This window comes from Epinephelus lanceolatus, chromosome 5, assembly GCF_041903045.1.
Source record: "Epinephelus lanceolatus isolate andai-2023 chromosome 5, ASM4190304v1, whole genome shotgun sequence".
NCBI lineage: Eukaryota > Metazoa > Chordata > Actinopteri > Perciformes > Serranidae > Epinephelus > Epinephelus lanceolatus.
Window position 1 is genome coordinate 25053297 of NC_135738.1, and position 12978 is coordinate 25066274.

General features: G+C 42.3%; 1 protein-coding gene across 8 annotated transcripts in view; it reads left to right on the forward strand.

Moving 5' to 3' along the window:
• Positions 1-12978, forward strand: part of pclob (piccolo presynaptic cytomatrix protein b) — a 65133-nt gene that overhangs the window by 40706 nt on the left and 11449 nt on the right. Inside the window, exons 16-28 of one of the 8 annotated variants that reach the window (XM_078167940.1) lie at positions 320-1148; positions 2442-3492; positions 5898-5966; positions 6280-6306; positions 7906-7994; positions 8120-8195; positions 8288-8413; positions 10010-10118; positions 10342-10409; positions 10509-10750; positions 11604-11651; positions 11733-11863; positions 12833-12859. In XM_078167940.1, coding sequence (XP_078024066.1) covers positions 320-1148; positions 2442-3492; positions 5898-5966; positions 6280-6306; positions 7906-7994; positions 8120-8195; positions 8288-8413; positions 10010-10118; positions 10342-10409; positions 10509-10750; positions 11604-11651; positions 11733-11863; positions 12833-12859 — 2892 coding nt within the window. The remainder of the gene's footprint in view (positions 1-319; positions 1149-2441; positions 3493-5897; positions 5967-6279; positions 6307-7905; positions 7995-8119; positions 8196-8287; positions 8414-10009; positions 10119-10341; positions 10410-10508; positions 10751-11603; positions 11652-11732; positions 11864-12832; positions 12860-12978) is intronic. The other 7 variants (XM_033635556.2, XM_078167941.1, XM_078167942.1 and 4 more) reach the window with 7 other exon arrangements.

Below are 12978 nucleotides of genomic sequence, written 5' to 3' on the forward strand. Positions count from 1 at the left end.
AACATTACATCATTAACAAATAATGTTACTAACCAGTGAGTAAGTTGTGTTGATTGTAAACTAATATCACTGCGTGTGTCCCTCTCATCCAATCATTATTCCTAATTCATCTGCATGATTCCCCTCTTACCTTGATAGCTTATGGGCTAAAAGGCTGCCTTGACACCACTCAGTGAGACCTCTCCACACTCACACATGTCACACTCGTACGAAAGGTACTACTGTGTGAGAACCCAGAACAATATTTGGCTCTTTGGTTGTAATGATAATAGAATTTTTTGTGCTCAAATTGTAAAACAGTATGTGCCCATTACTGTAGGTACCTGGAGATGGGTATCAACCGGCGGAAGGAGGCCTTGCTGAAGGAGAGAGAGAAGAGAGAGAGGGCCTATCTCCAGGGGGTGGCAGAGGAAAGAGACTACATGTCTGACAGTGAAGTTAGCAACATCAGAGAGGCCAGGGGTGACGGCCTGGAGAGACCACGGACAGCACCCCAGTCAGAGTTTGACCAATTCATCCCCCCACAGACGGAAGCTGATTCCCAGTACAACACACTAACTAGTCCCTACTCTCACTATGCCCAGTATGTTCCCCAGACCCAAACCACCAGCCACTACACCCAACAGAACCTATATCAACAGCAGTCCCTCTACCACCAACAGGTGTCTCCTTACCCAACCTTATCCCTCTCCCATGCCCAGGCACAGTCTAGCAACTACCAACATGCTCTGCTCCTGCAGCAGGGAAAGCAGCGACAAACCACCCTGTCTGATTTAGAGCCTAAGATCAACACCAACTATGAAGTGATACGCAACCAGCCTTTGCTCATTGTGCCAACCTCCACAGAAAGTGGTTATGGGGTTGCTCACCTGGGAGGCAAGTATGGCAGCCTCGACTTGAGGCTAGGGCTGGAGGAAAGGAGCATGGCCTCTAGTCCCATGTCTAGCATTTCTGCTGATTCCTTCTATGCCGATATTGACCACCACAATGCCAGGAACTATGTGCTGATAGAGGACATAGGAGAGCTCACCAAGGCCTCAACAGGGCTGAGCAACACCGGCTTGGGCTCTGGATTCAACATGCCAGATAAGGAGTTGTCCAAGGCAGACAGACTCCTCAGGGCAGCAGAAGTCAGGCGAACAGCAGAGGTAAATACATAGTCTTTTATTATCCTCATTTTCACCTTTTTCATCTCTTCATGTACATAGCTATATTTTTAATTTGCTTTTTAGGGTGCAGTTTTACCAATCCGTCTCTGGATAAACATACTTTTGAAATTTGACAGTATTGCAATATCTTTCTTTTATTCCTATCATGCAATTTTTATAGCCTGTTTAATATGATGGCTGAAAAGGGCAAAAATGCTACAACGGCCCAAAACATTTCTTTTAGGAGAAACTTGCTGCAGCTTCAGAAATTATGCCAAGTCAAAAACATATATGATAATCCAAAACAAATACAACAACAGGAATTTGCTGCAAATTAAGAAAAGGTGCTGCAGAAAACAATCTATTGTATTAACAGCAAATACAAATATGATGCAAAGTCAAAAAGACACAACCTCCGGGAAACAAGTGCAATAAAAAAAAATGTTTCATGTCCAGTCAACACAATGGAAGTTCTTCAGGCCTCTAGGGGGAGCGCTAAATGGAACAGCTTGAGTTTTGACCCAAAAGAGAAAGGGAGACCAGGGGAGAGACTGTTTGTTTATGAAGTGAAAAGAAAAGTGGAGTTAAGAGGGGACATAAAATGGTACGTATTCTCTTGTTCATTTGGTGCTCCACCTAGAGGCCTTGAATGCCTCAATTGTGTTGACTTAATATGCAGTTTTTTCCCTGGTGTGTGTATTTTTGGCACCATCGCATCATTCCTGCATTTGCAGAGTATTTGCTGTTAATATATCTGCTTTGGCTTTCTGCAGCTGCTTTTTGCAGCAAGTTTCCATTGTTGTATCTGTTGTGGATTTTTGTATATGTTTTAGAATTGGCATCGTTTCTGAAGCTGCAGTATGTTTCTCCTAATGGATTTGTTTTGGACCGTTGCAGCACGTTTGCCCTTGTTGGCTGCCGTTGTTCAAGATGCAGCAAAACACATGTCAGCAAAACAAGGCTTTAGCTGTTGGGCTGATACTGCAGTGTCTTGGCCAAACATATGTCAATGTGTGTGAAAAGTATCTGTCTGTTCCTGAAGGTTCAACCTTTGCACACCTTGTATATGTCAATGGGGACACACATTTAGGGGAGATTGACTAGATCAGTAGTCACAATGGACTAGACAGTATCCACAATGTTTCAGTCTGGCCACTTCTCTACTTATGTCATTGATCAATTATTTTTGAGGTATATGTAACACACATAAAATGCATTTGTTCGTGTGCAAGTCTTATTCACAGTGCTGCTGAGAAAACACCTCATGTGTGGCATATTGTTTTCTCCTTTTAGGTGGCAGAATTTTTAGGCTCATCTCGACTTCAGGGTTATGGTAAAGGAGAAGATGACACCATGGAGGAGCCTTATGAGCTGAAGCTACTGAAGCAGCAGATCAAGCAGGAGTTCAGGCGAGGAACTGAGGGACTAGAACATTTAACAGGCTTGGGCCTGCCCCAGTATCTCCCCAGTGATGGTAGTTTTCGCCACTTCCCTAAAGGAGAGAAATATAGCATCGGCAGGCTCACCCTTGAAAAACAGGCTGCAAAGCAACTCCCAGCAGCTGTGCTTTACCAGAAACAGATGAAGAACAAAAAGGCCCTAATAGACCCTAAGGCCATCACGAAATTTTCCCCAATTCAGGAGAGTAGGGACTTGGAGCCTGACTTTGGCAGCTACATGGGATCTGGGGCCTCCTCTGTGACCAATCTGGCTGCTACAGCTAGGTTGCTTCAGGATGAGATTACATTTGGACTAAGAAAGAACTTGTCTGAGCAGCAAAAATATTTAGGCTCCTCCTTGGGGGCCAACTTAGCTGGTTCTCTAAATATTGGGCAGTCCCTCGGACTTGGATCTACTATCAGGGCCACTGCCCACGATGATGGCACCTACCCAAGTGGCACCCGTTCCCGCCCCTCATCACGCCCCTCCTCCCGTCCCTCATCTGTCTATGGTTTGGATCTATCTATCAAAAGGGACCTATCCAGCTCCTCACTCAGACTTAAAACAGAGGGAGAAGTCCTTGATGCAGCATTTGCTCCTGGGGTGGCAAGAGCAAAGCCCACCAGTCTACCTATCAGCCAAAGTAGGGGCCGTATCCCCATTGTGGCTCAGAACTCAGAGGAAGAGAGCCCTCTAAGCCCAGTGGGGCAGCCTATGGGTATGGCTAGAGCCTCAGCTGGACCTCTCCCTCCCATCTCTGCTGACTCCAGGGACCAATTTGGTTCCAGTCATTCCCTGCCAGAGGTACAGCAACACATGAGGGAGGAATCTCGTACACGAGGCTATGATCGAGACATCGCATTCATCATGGATGATTTGCAAGGCGCCATGTCTGACAGCGAAGGTAAATGGAGCCTGAGACTGTTGCAGCAACTCGACTGTGTGGACTTGCTTGTCATGCATGCTAATGCTGAGTGGTCTTACTGAGTTTGTGCATTAACTGGTTCTTTCTCAATCATCAGTGCTCCAGATAATTAGTGTTGTTTGTTTGTTACTATATTTTCCTCTGTCACGGTAAATGTCACAATAGATGTTTGCATGCTGTTTCCTTTCTTTTTATTATCTCACTCACCGATACATAACACTCTTGGCATGAGTTTATGTATGTCACTAATCAGTTTTATCCATGTTTGTTCTGTGATTTCATTAGCATGCTTTGGCTTTTTATTTTTCAACAGCTTTACTTCTTCACAGTTTAATGATCATCCTTACTCCTAAAACTCAGTGGTAACGCAACTGCACAAAAGGCTTGAAGTTATTCATACATGTTGTCCACATTACGGCTGCCTTATCCTTATTCTTAGTGAAAGCCCAAACTTTGTTATTGTTATACCAAGCATGACATATTTTACAGTCACCCTAACTAGGTATCTGCTTGGGGCACATTCAGTGAATGCATGGTGGATATAATGCAGCTACTGAGAATTCATTCCTGCATAAATACTTATGTAAAGAGAGGGTGTGACACATAATGGCAGACATGAGTGGCTGTTCAGAAATGTACTGATAGGGACAGAGTATTTTTTTAATCTTTAAAAGTGAGGTACCACGAAACAATTGTAGTAGTAGTAGTAAGCTTTGTGTTATGAAAAAGTTCTAAAATGTGTAATGTGCAAGTCCTTTTTAAACAACAAAAAGTATGTTTAAATAGAACAATGTAATCATCATTTTCTCATGTGTAAAGTGCCTCATAAATGTTAATAATGCTAACTTATACATGACCTATGTCTATATTTATATCTATATAGACATCGATCAGCCAAAACATTAAAACCAGTGACAGATGAAATGAATAACCTTGATCATCCGGTTACAATGCCATGTTCTGCTGGGAAACTTTTGGTCCTAGCATGTGGATGCCACTTAACATGCTCTAACCAGACACAATTACAAACCAAGCAACCTCTCTTATGGCACCAGCACACCCTGATAGCAGTGCCCCCCTCCCCAGCAGGACAAAGCACCATGTCACAACACTGTTCAGGACTGGCCCAAGGAACACGACAAAGAGCTCAAGGCATTGACCTGACCTCCAAATTCCCTTGTCCCTTTTACTTAACGGGACCAATAGTTTCCCATCAGAACACTGCATTTTAATGAGGTGATCAATGTTATTCACTTCACCTGCAAGTGTTTTAATGTTTTGCCTGATCGGTGTGTTAAAAAATGTTCGCTGAATGGCATTTAGAGTGTTTGAAATGCTGTTCAGACCACCTGGAAGCTGCAGAAACCTGTTGTAGAGGACTTTCACATGAAGGTATGACAAGGAGTGCCTAGGGATTCTCTCTGTCTTTTTCCCAGCCCTCCCCCACCAATCTGCAGAGCAAAATAGTGTCTTTGTGAAAAGTAGGTCATCGCCTCAGAAAAAAAGTATATTTACTTTTCTTAGACACCCTTTCTGCTATTTTGGAAAACAACTAGCAGCAGTGAGGTTGAAGGAATACTGATGAATCACGGTGTCTAGATGCACTCAAGTGTTCTGCAGGTGCAGTCGAGGCATTCACTTTGTGTAGTTACCAAGAGTAATCCGAGTTTTTGTACTCGTAAACCTATACTGCGATGCAATGACTTTCTCTCAAGGACTACCATGCAGTTATGTGTATTGTTAAAAACATAATACATTAAGCACAATAGTATTCTGTCTCATTTTTCTTGTATGTAACTGTACGTCTGTGTTTCTATGTCTTTAATTTTCTATCTGTATCTGATTTTGCATCCTTGCATGTTGTGCAATAATATATGTTTTCCATTTCCATTTTAATAAAGTGAATGTTTTCTGCTTGTCGGTTGTTGCTGTGGATGTCTCATTGCAATGTGAGATGTCCATGTCCCCTATTGACAGCAAAATATTGACATGTGCTATCTCCATTTTCCTAAGTGTGGGATTGGTAGTGTTCCATTAGGTTAGGTACAATCAACTTCTGTAGATGTCAACATATCATCCTGTATGATATGTAGTTATTTTTAAGATTTAATTAGACACAGTATGTTATGCATTTATTAGATACAAGTATAATTAGACATTGCAAAAAAAAGGCCAATGACTTTTAAAAACACTTGCCTGATTAGAGTTAAGGTTAAGAGGGTTTAATGTCCATATTGATTATGAGATTATGAGTAATAAATATGTTTAGCAACGTTAGCTTTGTTTCTGGACCATTTGCAAAGAGTCTGTATGATTAAATTCTTGATAAGAAGGTGATATTTGTCCTGACCCCACATAAGAGTGTCCATCTGCCTTGATTACAGCACTAAGTGAGTCCATGCTGGCTCTGAACAGAGATGATGCCAGAATCTTTCATGAAAGTATCAGACACGGTAGAGTATCTTACAGTATTAGTTAAAAACCCTTACTTTCCTGGTACTGCTATAGCTCAATCTTACATTCATTGATAGATGACTTTTTCCCTAAAATGTATTTTATGTTTTCCTTAATGCTACTGCTTAAATTTGTAAACTCTTTGCCAGGCTAATTTCAAGCATGCATCTTACATTGACTACTGATTTCATGTGCTGAAGTATACCCACAATACAAATCTAAGTAGTGTTAGCACAGTTCCTGTAGTTTGTTAAGATTACTGAACATGTGTTGGACGCATTTCTGAAAAAAACATATAACTTTGTACCCCAGCTGGAGGCCCAAACTGGAATATAGAAGGTGAGACAGCATCACAATTCCATGTAGATACATAGAGACTGTTTGCGTCCATGCCGCACATCATGGTTCTGAATGATCCACTTCTCTGGTTGATTTTGCAAACATACCAGACTCATTCTGGAATGACCCACATCTCAGTAGTATACAATACATGTCATGTAGCAGATCTGTAGTAGCTGACATGTCAGATCCATTCTGCAATGAACCCCATCGTAATGGCACTAGATAATGTTTTACCCAAAGTAACTTAAGCTATACATCATTCTGGAATGATTGAACATCACGGTGCTTCCGTAAGCATATCAGACCCATTTCCAGTATTCATGTTCATGCACTTCTGCAAATAAAATCACGTGTATATTGTGTGATCATGCATAAGTGTTGCCAACAAAATCCGAATTGCTATGGCAGTGCATTTTATCCAGTCGCTTTATAGAATTCTGAAGGTCGATGTTGCCGCTGTGTTCTCATTGTAGATCAGAAAACTCCTGTAGCGATAAGAACTGATTAGTGCTGTCTAATCCAAGAGATTTAGCTAACAGGCAACATTTACCTTCAGCAAATACAGTCATCAGGCCATACTCTTCATCATTATTGGTGCATCTCCTTGGTGGAATTAGATCACTGATAATACAAAGAGACATTTGGCAGATGTGTGCACATTCTATCCTTAGTGACAATGTATAGCATCGAGCACCAAAATGATGACTCACATTTCTTATGTAGAACTTTCTCCACCAATCTGTCTCGTTACCATGGCTTTAGATGAATTGTGAGCTCTGCAGTAATGATGCTAAATGTAACATGAGGCATCTGAAGTCTTTCAGATGTTACATATCATGCCTGTGTGATGATCTCTGGCTGGTTTCACAGCACACAGAATTTAAAATACATCATACATACATTAGCATTGTACAGTACCACTTCACAGGTATATGGTTATTGATCCTATATATAAGCTACAGCTGGAGGTTGTGACTCACAGACTGCGTAGATACTTCTCCCCCTTCATGCAAACAACAATGCTCTTGAGATAATTTCTATAAACAAGATATGTTATTATCATTATTATTATTAGAATTAAAACACACAATGGGACAACTCCAATCCACAGTGTTTTGTCTGAAATTATTAAATACAATACATCATTTCCAAGGGCTTCTTTCAACAACAATGTTTCATATACAGCAGCTATGAAAATGTGGACAAGAATGTGCCCTCACACTGAGACGGGGAGCACTGCATGGTATCAAATGCATGCAAAATGTATAATGCTCTTGAAATGTATTCATCCTTCATTCAGTGCTTGCAGTAATCATCTGAACTCACAGTTGGCATGGATAGGATGGACCAGAGTTTATACTTCTTTGCTTTCACCTATCCGGTCAGGACAGATCAGAGATCTTCCTGCATTTGTACAAATGGGGATGGATGTGTTTCAAACTTTGTGATGCAGGCTAGAAACTGTTTCCAAAGCTTGATAGTAGCCCAAAGTAGTCGTAACCATGTTTATAGCAGATATTTTTTAGAGCTATTGGGGATACAGTGGGTTTGTGTTTGTGTGTACATGGCTGTTGACCAATATCTCTCCCTGCCTAGCCTACCACCTGAGGAGAGAGGACACAGATTGGTTTGATAAGCCAAGAGAAGGGCATCCGCAGAGCGGAAGCATGTCAGACAGGAGACAGGTGAGGTCCAACATTCAGCTTCACATTGTGCTGTTTCCTTGGTTAAATTTCAGTCTGTAAACCTGGCATGTTTTCTGCGAGGAGGCCTATTTTTCATGCTGTAATTTCTCAAAAATTACTTTCAGATGAAACTGGTCCCTTATGCTTTCCCTCACACTCGCATCAAGCTTAAGAGAGACCCCAAGGATACCAGTGTGTCAGGTACAAGGCGAACACAGAACAAAGCATTGTGCATACAATCATTTTCTATCTCTCTTTGCTCACTAGAATTTGCATGTTTATTTTTCCCTCAGGTAACGGACTAGGGATCCGCGTGGTAGGTGGGAAGGAGATTCCGGGGAGCCGAGGAGAGATTGGAGCATACATTGCCAAGGTTATCCCTGGTGGTGTGGCAGAGCAAACAGGAAAAGTTGTAGAAGGTAAGAGGAGATTGAGTAAGGAGGTGGCAGTAAGTTTTGTTAAGTTTTGAATAGTAAGAAAAACTCATATACATATTTCCATCCCACAAGAGAAGATGTGCTGCTGAAATTAAGGTATTTCCTGTGCATTCATTTGACTTTATACATGGTAAAAAAAAAAACATCATTTCTGGGGCCCGAGAGATACAGTGTAAATGCAAATCTTCCAAGTGTTATTATTTTTAGGGCAGTCTATAAGCCCTCAGCCAAAAAAAAAAATCCCTGCCTGAATCAGTGAATTCCAGATGGAGATGTGAGACACTGCTGTAGCCTTCTGTGTTGTGGTCTGTCATGTCTCATTCCCCGACACATCACATCCAAACACAGAAAGAGCCTGTCAACTCACCCTCCACAGCACTGGGCTGTGTTAGTCATTAGGCTATATTTAGCATCATTATAGACACCCAGGCATACACAAACACACACACACACACACACACACACACACACACACACACACACACAATAATTAGCTTTATGAACCTTCCGAAATCCCTACTCAATTTGTACATTAAGTCATTAGGATTTTTCAAATGGTTGATCTTAATGTTTATTGTTTGGACAGAGAGGAGCCTGGATATTAATGGTCATTTCTGACGTTTGAAGATATTTTAGGACAAAATTGGTTCTAGTTTCTCCTTTTGAAGAGAGCTCTACCATGGGGACTGCCACGACTTTGCTATTACACAAGAGAGAGGGTGAAGGACGGATCAGCTAGTGTATTTCTGCTTGGTCTAATGCTTTCATTCATTGTTTTGCTTTGGAAATAATGAGATTGAAAAGGTTAGACTGGGCTCCCATTTTTATGGCATTATTTGTTGTAATAACGAAATAGGAATAGTGGTCAGAATGGCAATGTTTACTTTGTAGCATATGCTGAATTGTAACTATGCAAATGTGATGTTTGTGTTCCACTGAAAGAGAATGGCAGCGCAACATGCCTTCAGGTGCAAAGAGAAATAAGGTGGGGGAGGATACGGTGGATTATATATAGAGGGAGCAGAGGGAATAATCGAAATGAGCACTGGCTCATGCAGAAGGATATGGGAATATTAATTCAAGTCTTTATTGTCACAGCAGCTGGTCAGTTGCCTCGTAAGCAGAAGTCTAATCTGAGGACCAGATTTCAGTTGTGTAAGTGAGGCCTTCTGCAGCTCTGGCATTGAGTTGGAAGTTTGAGTTTGCTGTGCACTGACTTCCCACTGCTCTTGCATCTGACATGCCATTCTCTTGAGTTTAAACAAATGAGATTGTGTGCAAAACTTCAGTTTCCTCTCGCTGTGCTGTGTGTGTGTAATGCTATAGTGATGCAATGTCAAAGTCAACACAAAAACACAAATTGAAAATGAAATTATTAAACTTTTCCACTGGGTATACTACAAATAAAAGCATTATTTCTGCTGTGTGAGCATGTAGGCTGCACTACCCACACTGAATCATGTTTCATATACGGAGTGGGGGTGCAGTGCATTTGCCGACAGGCTATAACATCTTGTGTGGGAATTGATAGCACCCTTTTGTCTCTGACTCCGCCTGCTTGCCTTTATCACACCACAGGAATGCAGGTGTTGGAGTGGAATGGAGTCCCTCTGACGGGAAAGACTTATGAAGAAGTGCAGTGCATCATGGGCCAGCCATGTGCAGAGGCGGAGCTCTGTGTGAGACTGTGAGTTACATCTGTCATCATTTACCCATCTATCCCACTAAGACTCCGACATGTTTAGTCGCAATATGGCAGCTCTGCACCCATGTACACCTTCTCTCCTCCCTCCTTTCCCTCCTCTTCATCCCACGCCCCTTCATCTGACAAATACTCACTCTATGACTGATTACTGCTAAGATACACTGGTTGATATTCCATTATAAATTTCCTGTATGGATCCAAACAGCGACCTTAATATGCTGTCTGACCCTGAGCACCCACAAGCCCTGGAGCACCATGTCCAGCTTAAGGCTGGTATGTACAAGGATTTGTTGATATGTCTGCATGCATGCATGTATCTGTGTACCTATTTCACATAAATACAAAGTGAATTACTATACGCATTTGTCTCAGTAGGTGGGCAGCGTTCCCCTGGTGTGGATCCTAAGCAGTTGGCTGCCGAGCTGCAGAAAGTGTCCCAGCAGCTGGCTCCTGGTATGGCTGGAACAGGGCTCGGGCCCGGGGGTTTGGGGGTCCTCTCTGCACTTGAGCGCTCAGCCCTCCTCCACTCAGGTCCTGGATCGGCTGCCTCCAGTGGCGTGCCAAGCCCCGGCCAGCCCGCATCCCCAGCCATAAACAAGAAACAACGACACAAGGTTGTGGATTTGACTTGTTAGCATGCTTCCTGCTGCCTCGTCTCAGACACGCTCTTCAGTTGTGAAGAGTTCAGCTCACAATGTGATGACGAGGCAGAATATAGACAGTGAACAATATATCAGCGCCTGAAACATTCTGCAAAATATAAATCTAGTTTGAATTAATAATAGTGTGTGAATCTGTTTTAAGCCGCAGACTCTGGGTCCCCTGTGTGATCCATCATGCACCTCCATTAGTATTACATCATATGTACATAACACTACAAAGGGGAGCTTGCATGTGAAGGTCAAAGAGTGTGACTGTGTTCATCACTGTGACAGGCCAATTATAGCGGAACAAGAAATAGTGTGGTACAGTGCATGACCCTGGCTGCGGGTGGCCTTTACACATGAAATGGGCAATATAAGCATAAGTGCTTCATTATAAGCAGATGTTTAAATATATAAAGGCATTATTAGGAATAGAATATAAAACAAAGAGTAGAAATATATTTAAAAATCGTCTGCACTGAAACAGATTTTTTCATAAATGTCTAAGTACCTCAAATAATTGATTAACCTTCCCAAACTTCACTGGAGGACTTTTCCAGTCAATTACACAGCTCAGATGGTCAAATCCCTCCTGAGGCCTATAGATTCAGTGAGAAATCTTTACTCGGCATCTTTTCTACAAGGACAGCCCATTCATCTGTAAGCTGACAATATATATTTCGAGAGTGAAGTCAGAGCACCGTTTACTGCAACCTAACACCAGGGTAACGGCTTAAATCTGGCATGAACTTTTCTTTGTGGGTCAGATCATGAGACAATTGTTTTACAACCACTGTGTGCATTTCCCCACTTTTTTGTGTAGCCAATGGAGGCAATGAGGACACCTCATGCCATCACTGGAGAAATTCAGGTATTAAAGCACTTATAAAAATCTCTTTCGGTGTCATTCAGCTGTTTGGTCTTTCTCACACAGCCTCTGTTTTCCCTTCAGCTCCAGATCAACTATGACAGGAACTTGGGAAACCTGATCGTCCACGTCCTGCAGGCTAGAAACCTGGCCCCGAGGGACAACGACGGCTACTCTGACCCTTTTGTCAAGGTCTACCTCTTGCCGGGGAGAGGGTGAGCTCTGCACGTGTGTTTGAGTGCTCACGAGTGTCTGGTCTGTGTCTGCCTTTCTGCTTCTGTGTCTGTCTTGTTTTCTCTCCCCCTATTTCTTTCTGACGTTTATATTGAATGTCCTGTACGGAACTGACTAACTACTTGAGTTTGTGTGAGAGAATGAGCCTGGACATGATGATATGAGGCAGTCATTCGCAGTGCAATTCGATTCAATTTGATTCAGTCTTTGTGAATCAATGGATGGGTGTTTTAGAATTGAAACAAATCTGCGAGGTGAGGTCATTTGGCACGCTACAAGATTACAATATGTTCAATTATCTAAGCGTAGGCAGCATACATGTGTGCAAACATACTCTATGCTGAATTCTTACTCTGCCTTCTTTTTACTGAATCAGAATTTTAGTATTGTCCCTCAGTATTATGCCCAGGTTTCCTCCTCCTGCCTGATCCACTGTCTTTCCCAAGAGCCTGTGGATAGCAGGAGAAAGGATCGATCCAGCCTTTATCTGCTCTGTAACAGTATCTGCTCTTAGATAATGACCCCATCAGACCTGTTTATGAGATTATAAGCCCTCTCTACTACACGCTGTATAGGTTACAACTGAAAGCTCTGTAGGAGAGCACTTTTGTTCCCCTGCTGTTTCATTTGAAGAGTATTTTCAAATGTATTTGTCAGACATTAGCGGCAGAGTGCACAACCGTGGTACAACAACAACAGTTCAGAACAGTGAATTAGTCAGTCACCCATGAGCCAGATGTAATCATTGTGAGTTTTTTTTTGTCTCGCGTCACAAACATGGCTCGGGCACAAAAACAGCGATACACCCTGCAGTGAATATTGATTGCCTCAGCTCTCTATCCTTTACTGCCTTTTCTTTGAGCTCTCTGGGCTTCTCTGACTGTTTTTTGTGTTTTTGCTTTTCTTGTTTGTGATATCTGCCCTCCTCTTCCTCTTCTGGACTGCCTCAGCCAAGTCATGGTTGTCCAGAATGCAAGGTAGTGTGGTGCTGATCTTTGCTTTTTCGTTTGGTGTTATGTCCTCTCTTTCTGTAAATTACGTCTCCAAAGTGGTTCACCATCCTTTTGTTGTGGCCTCTGTTGTTCGTCCAATTATC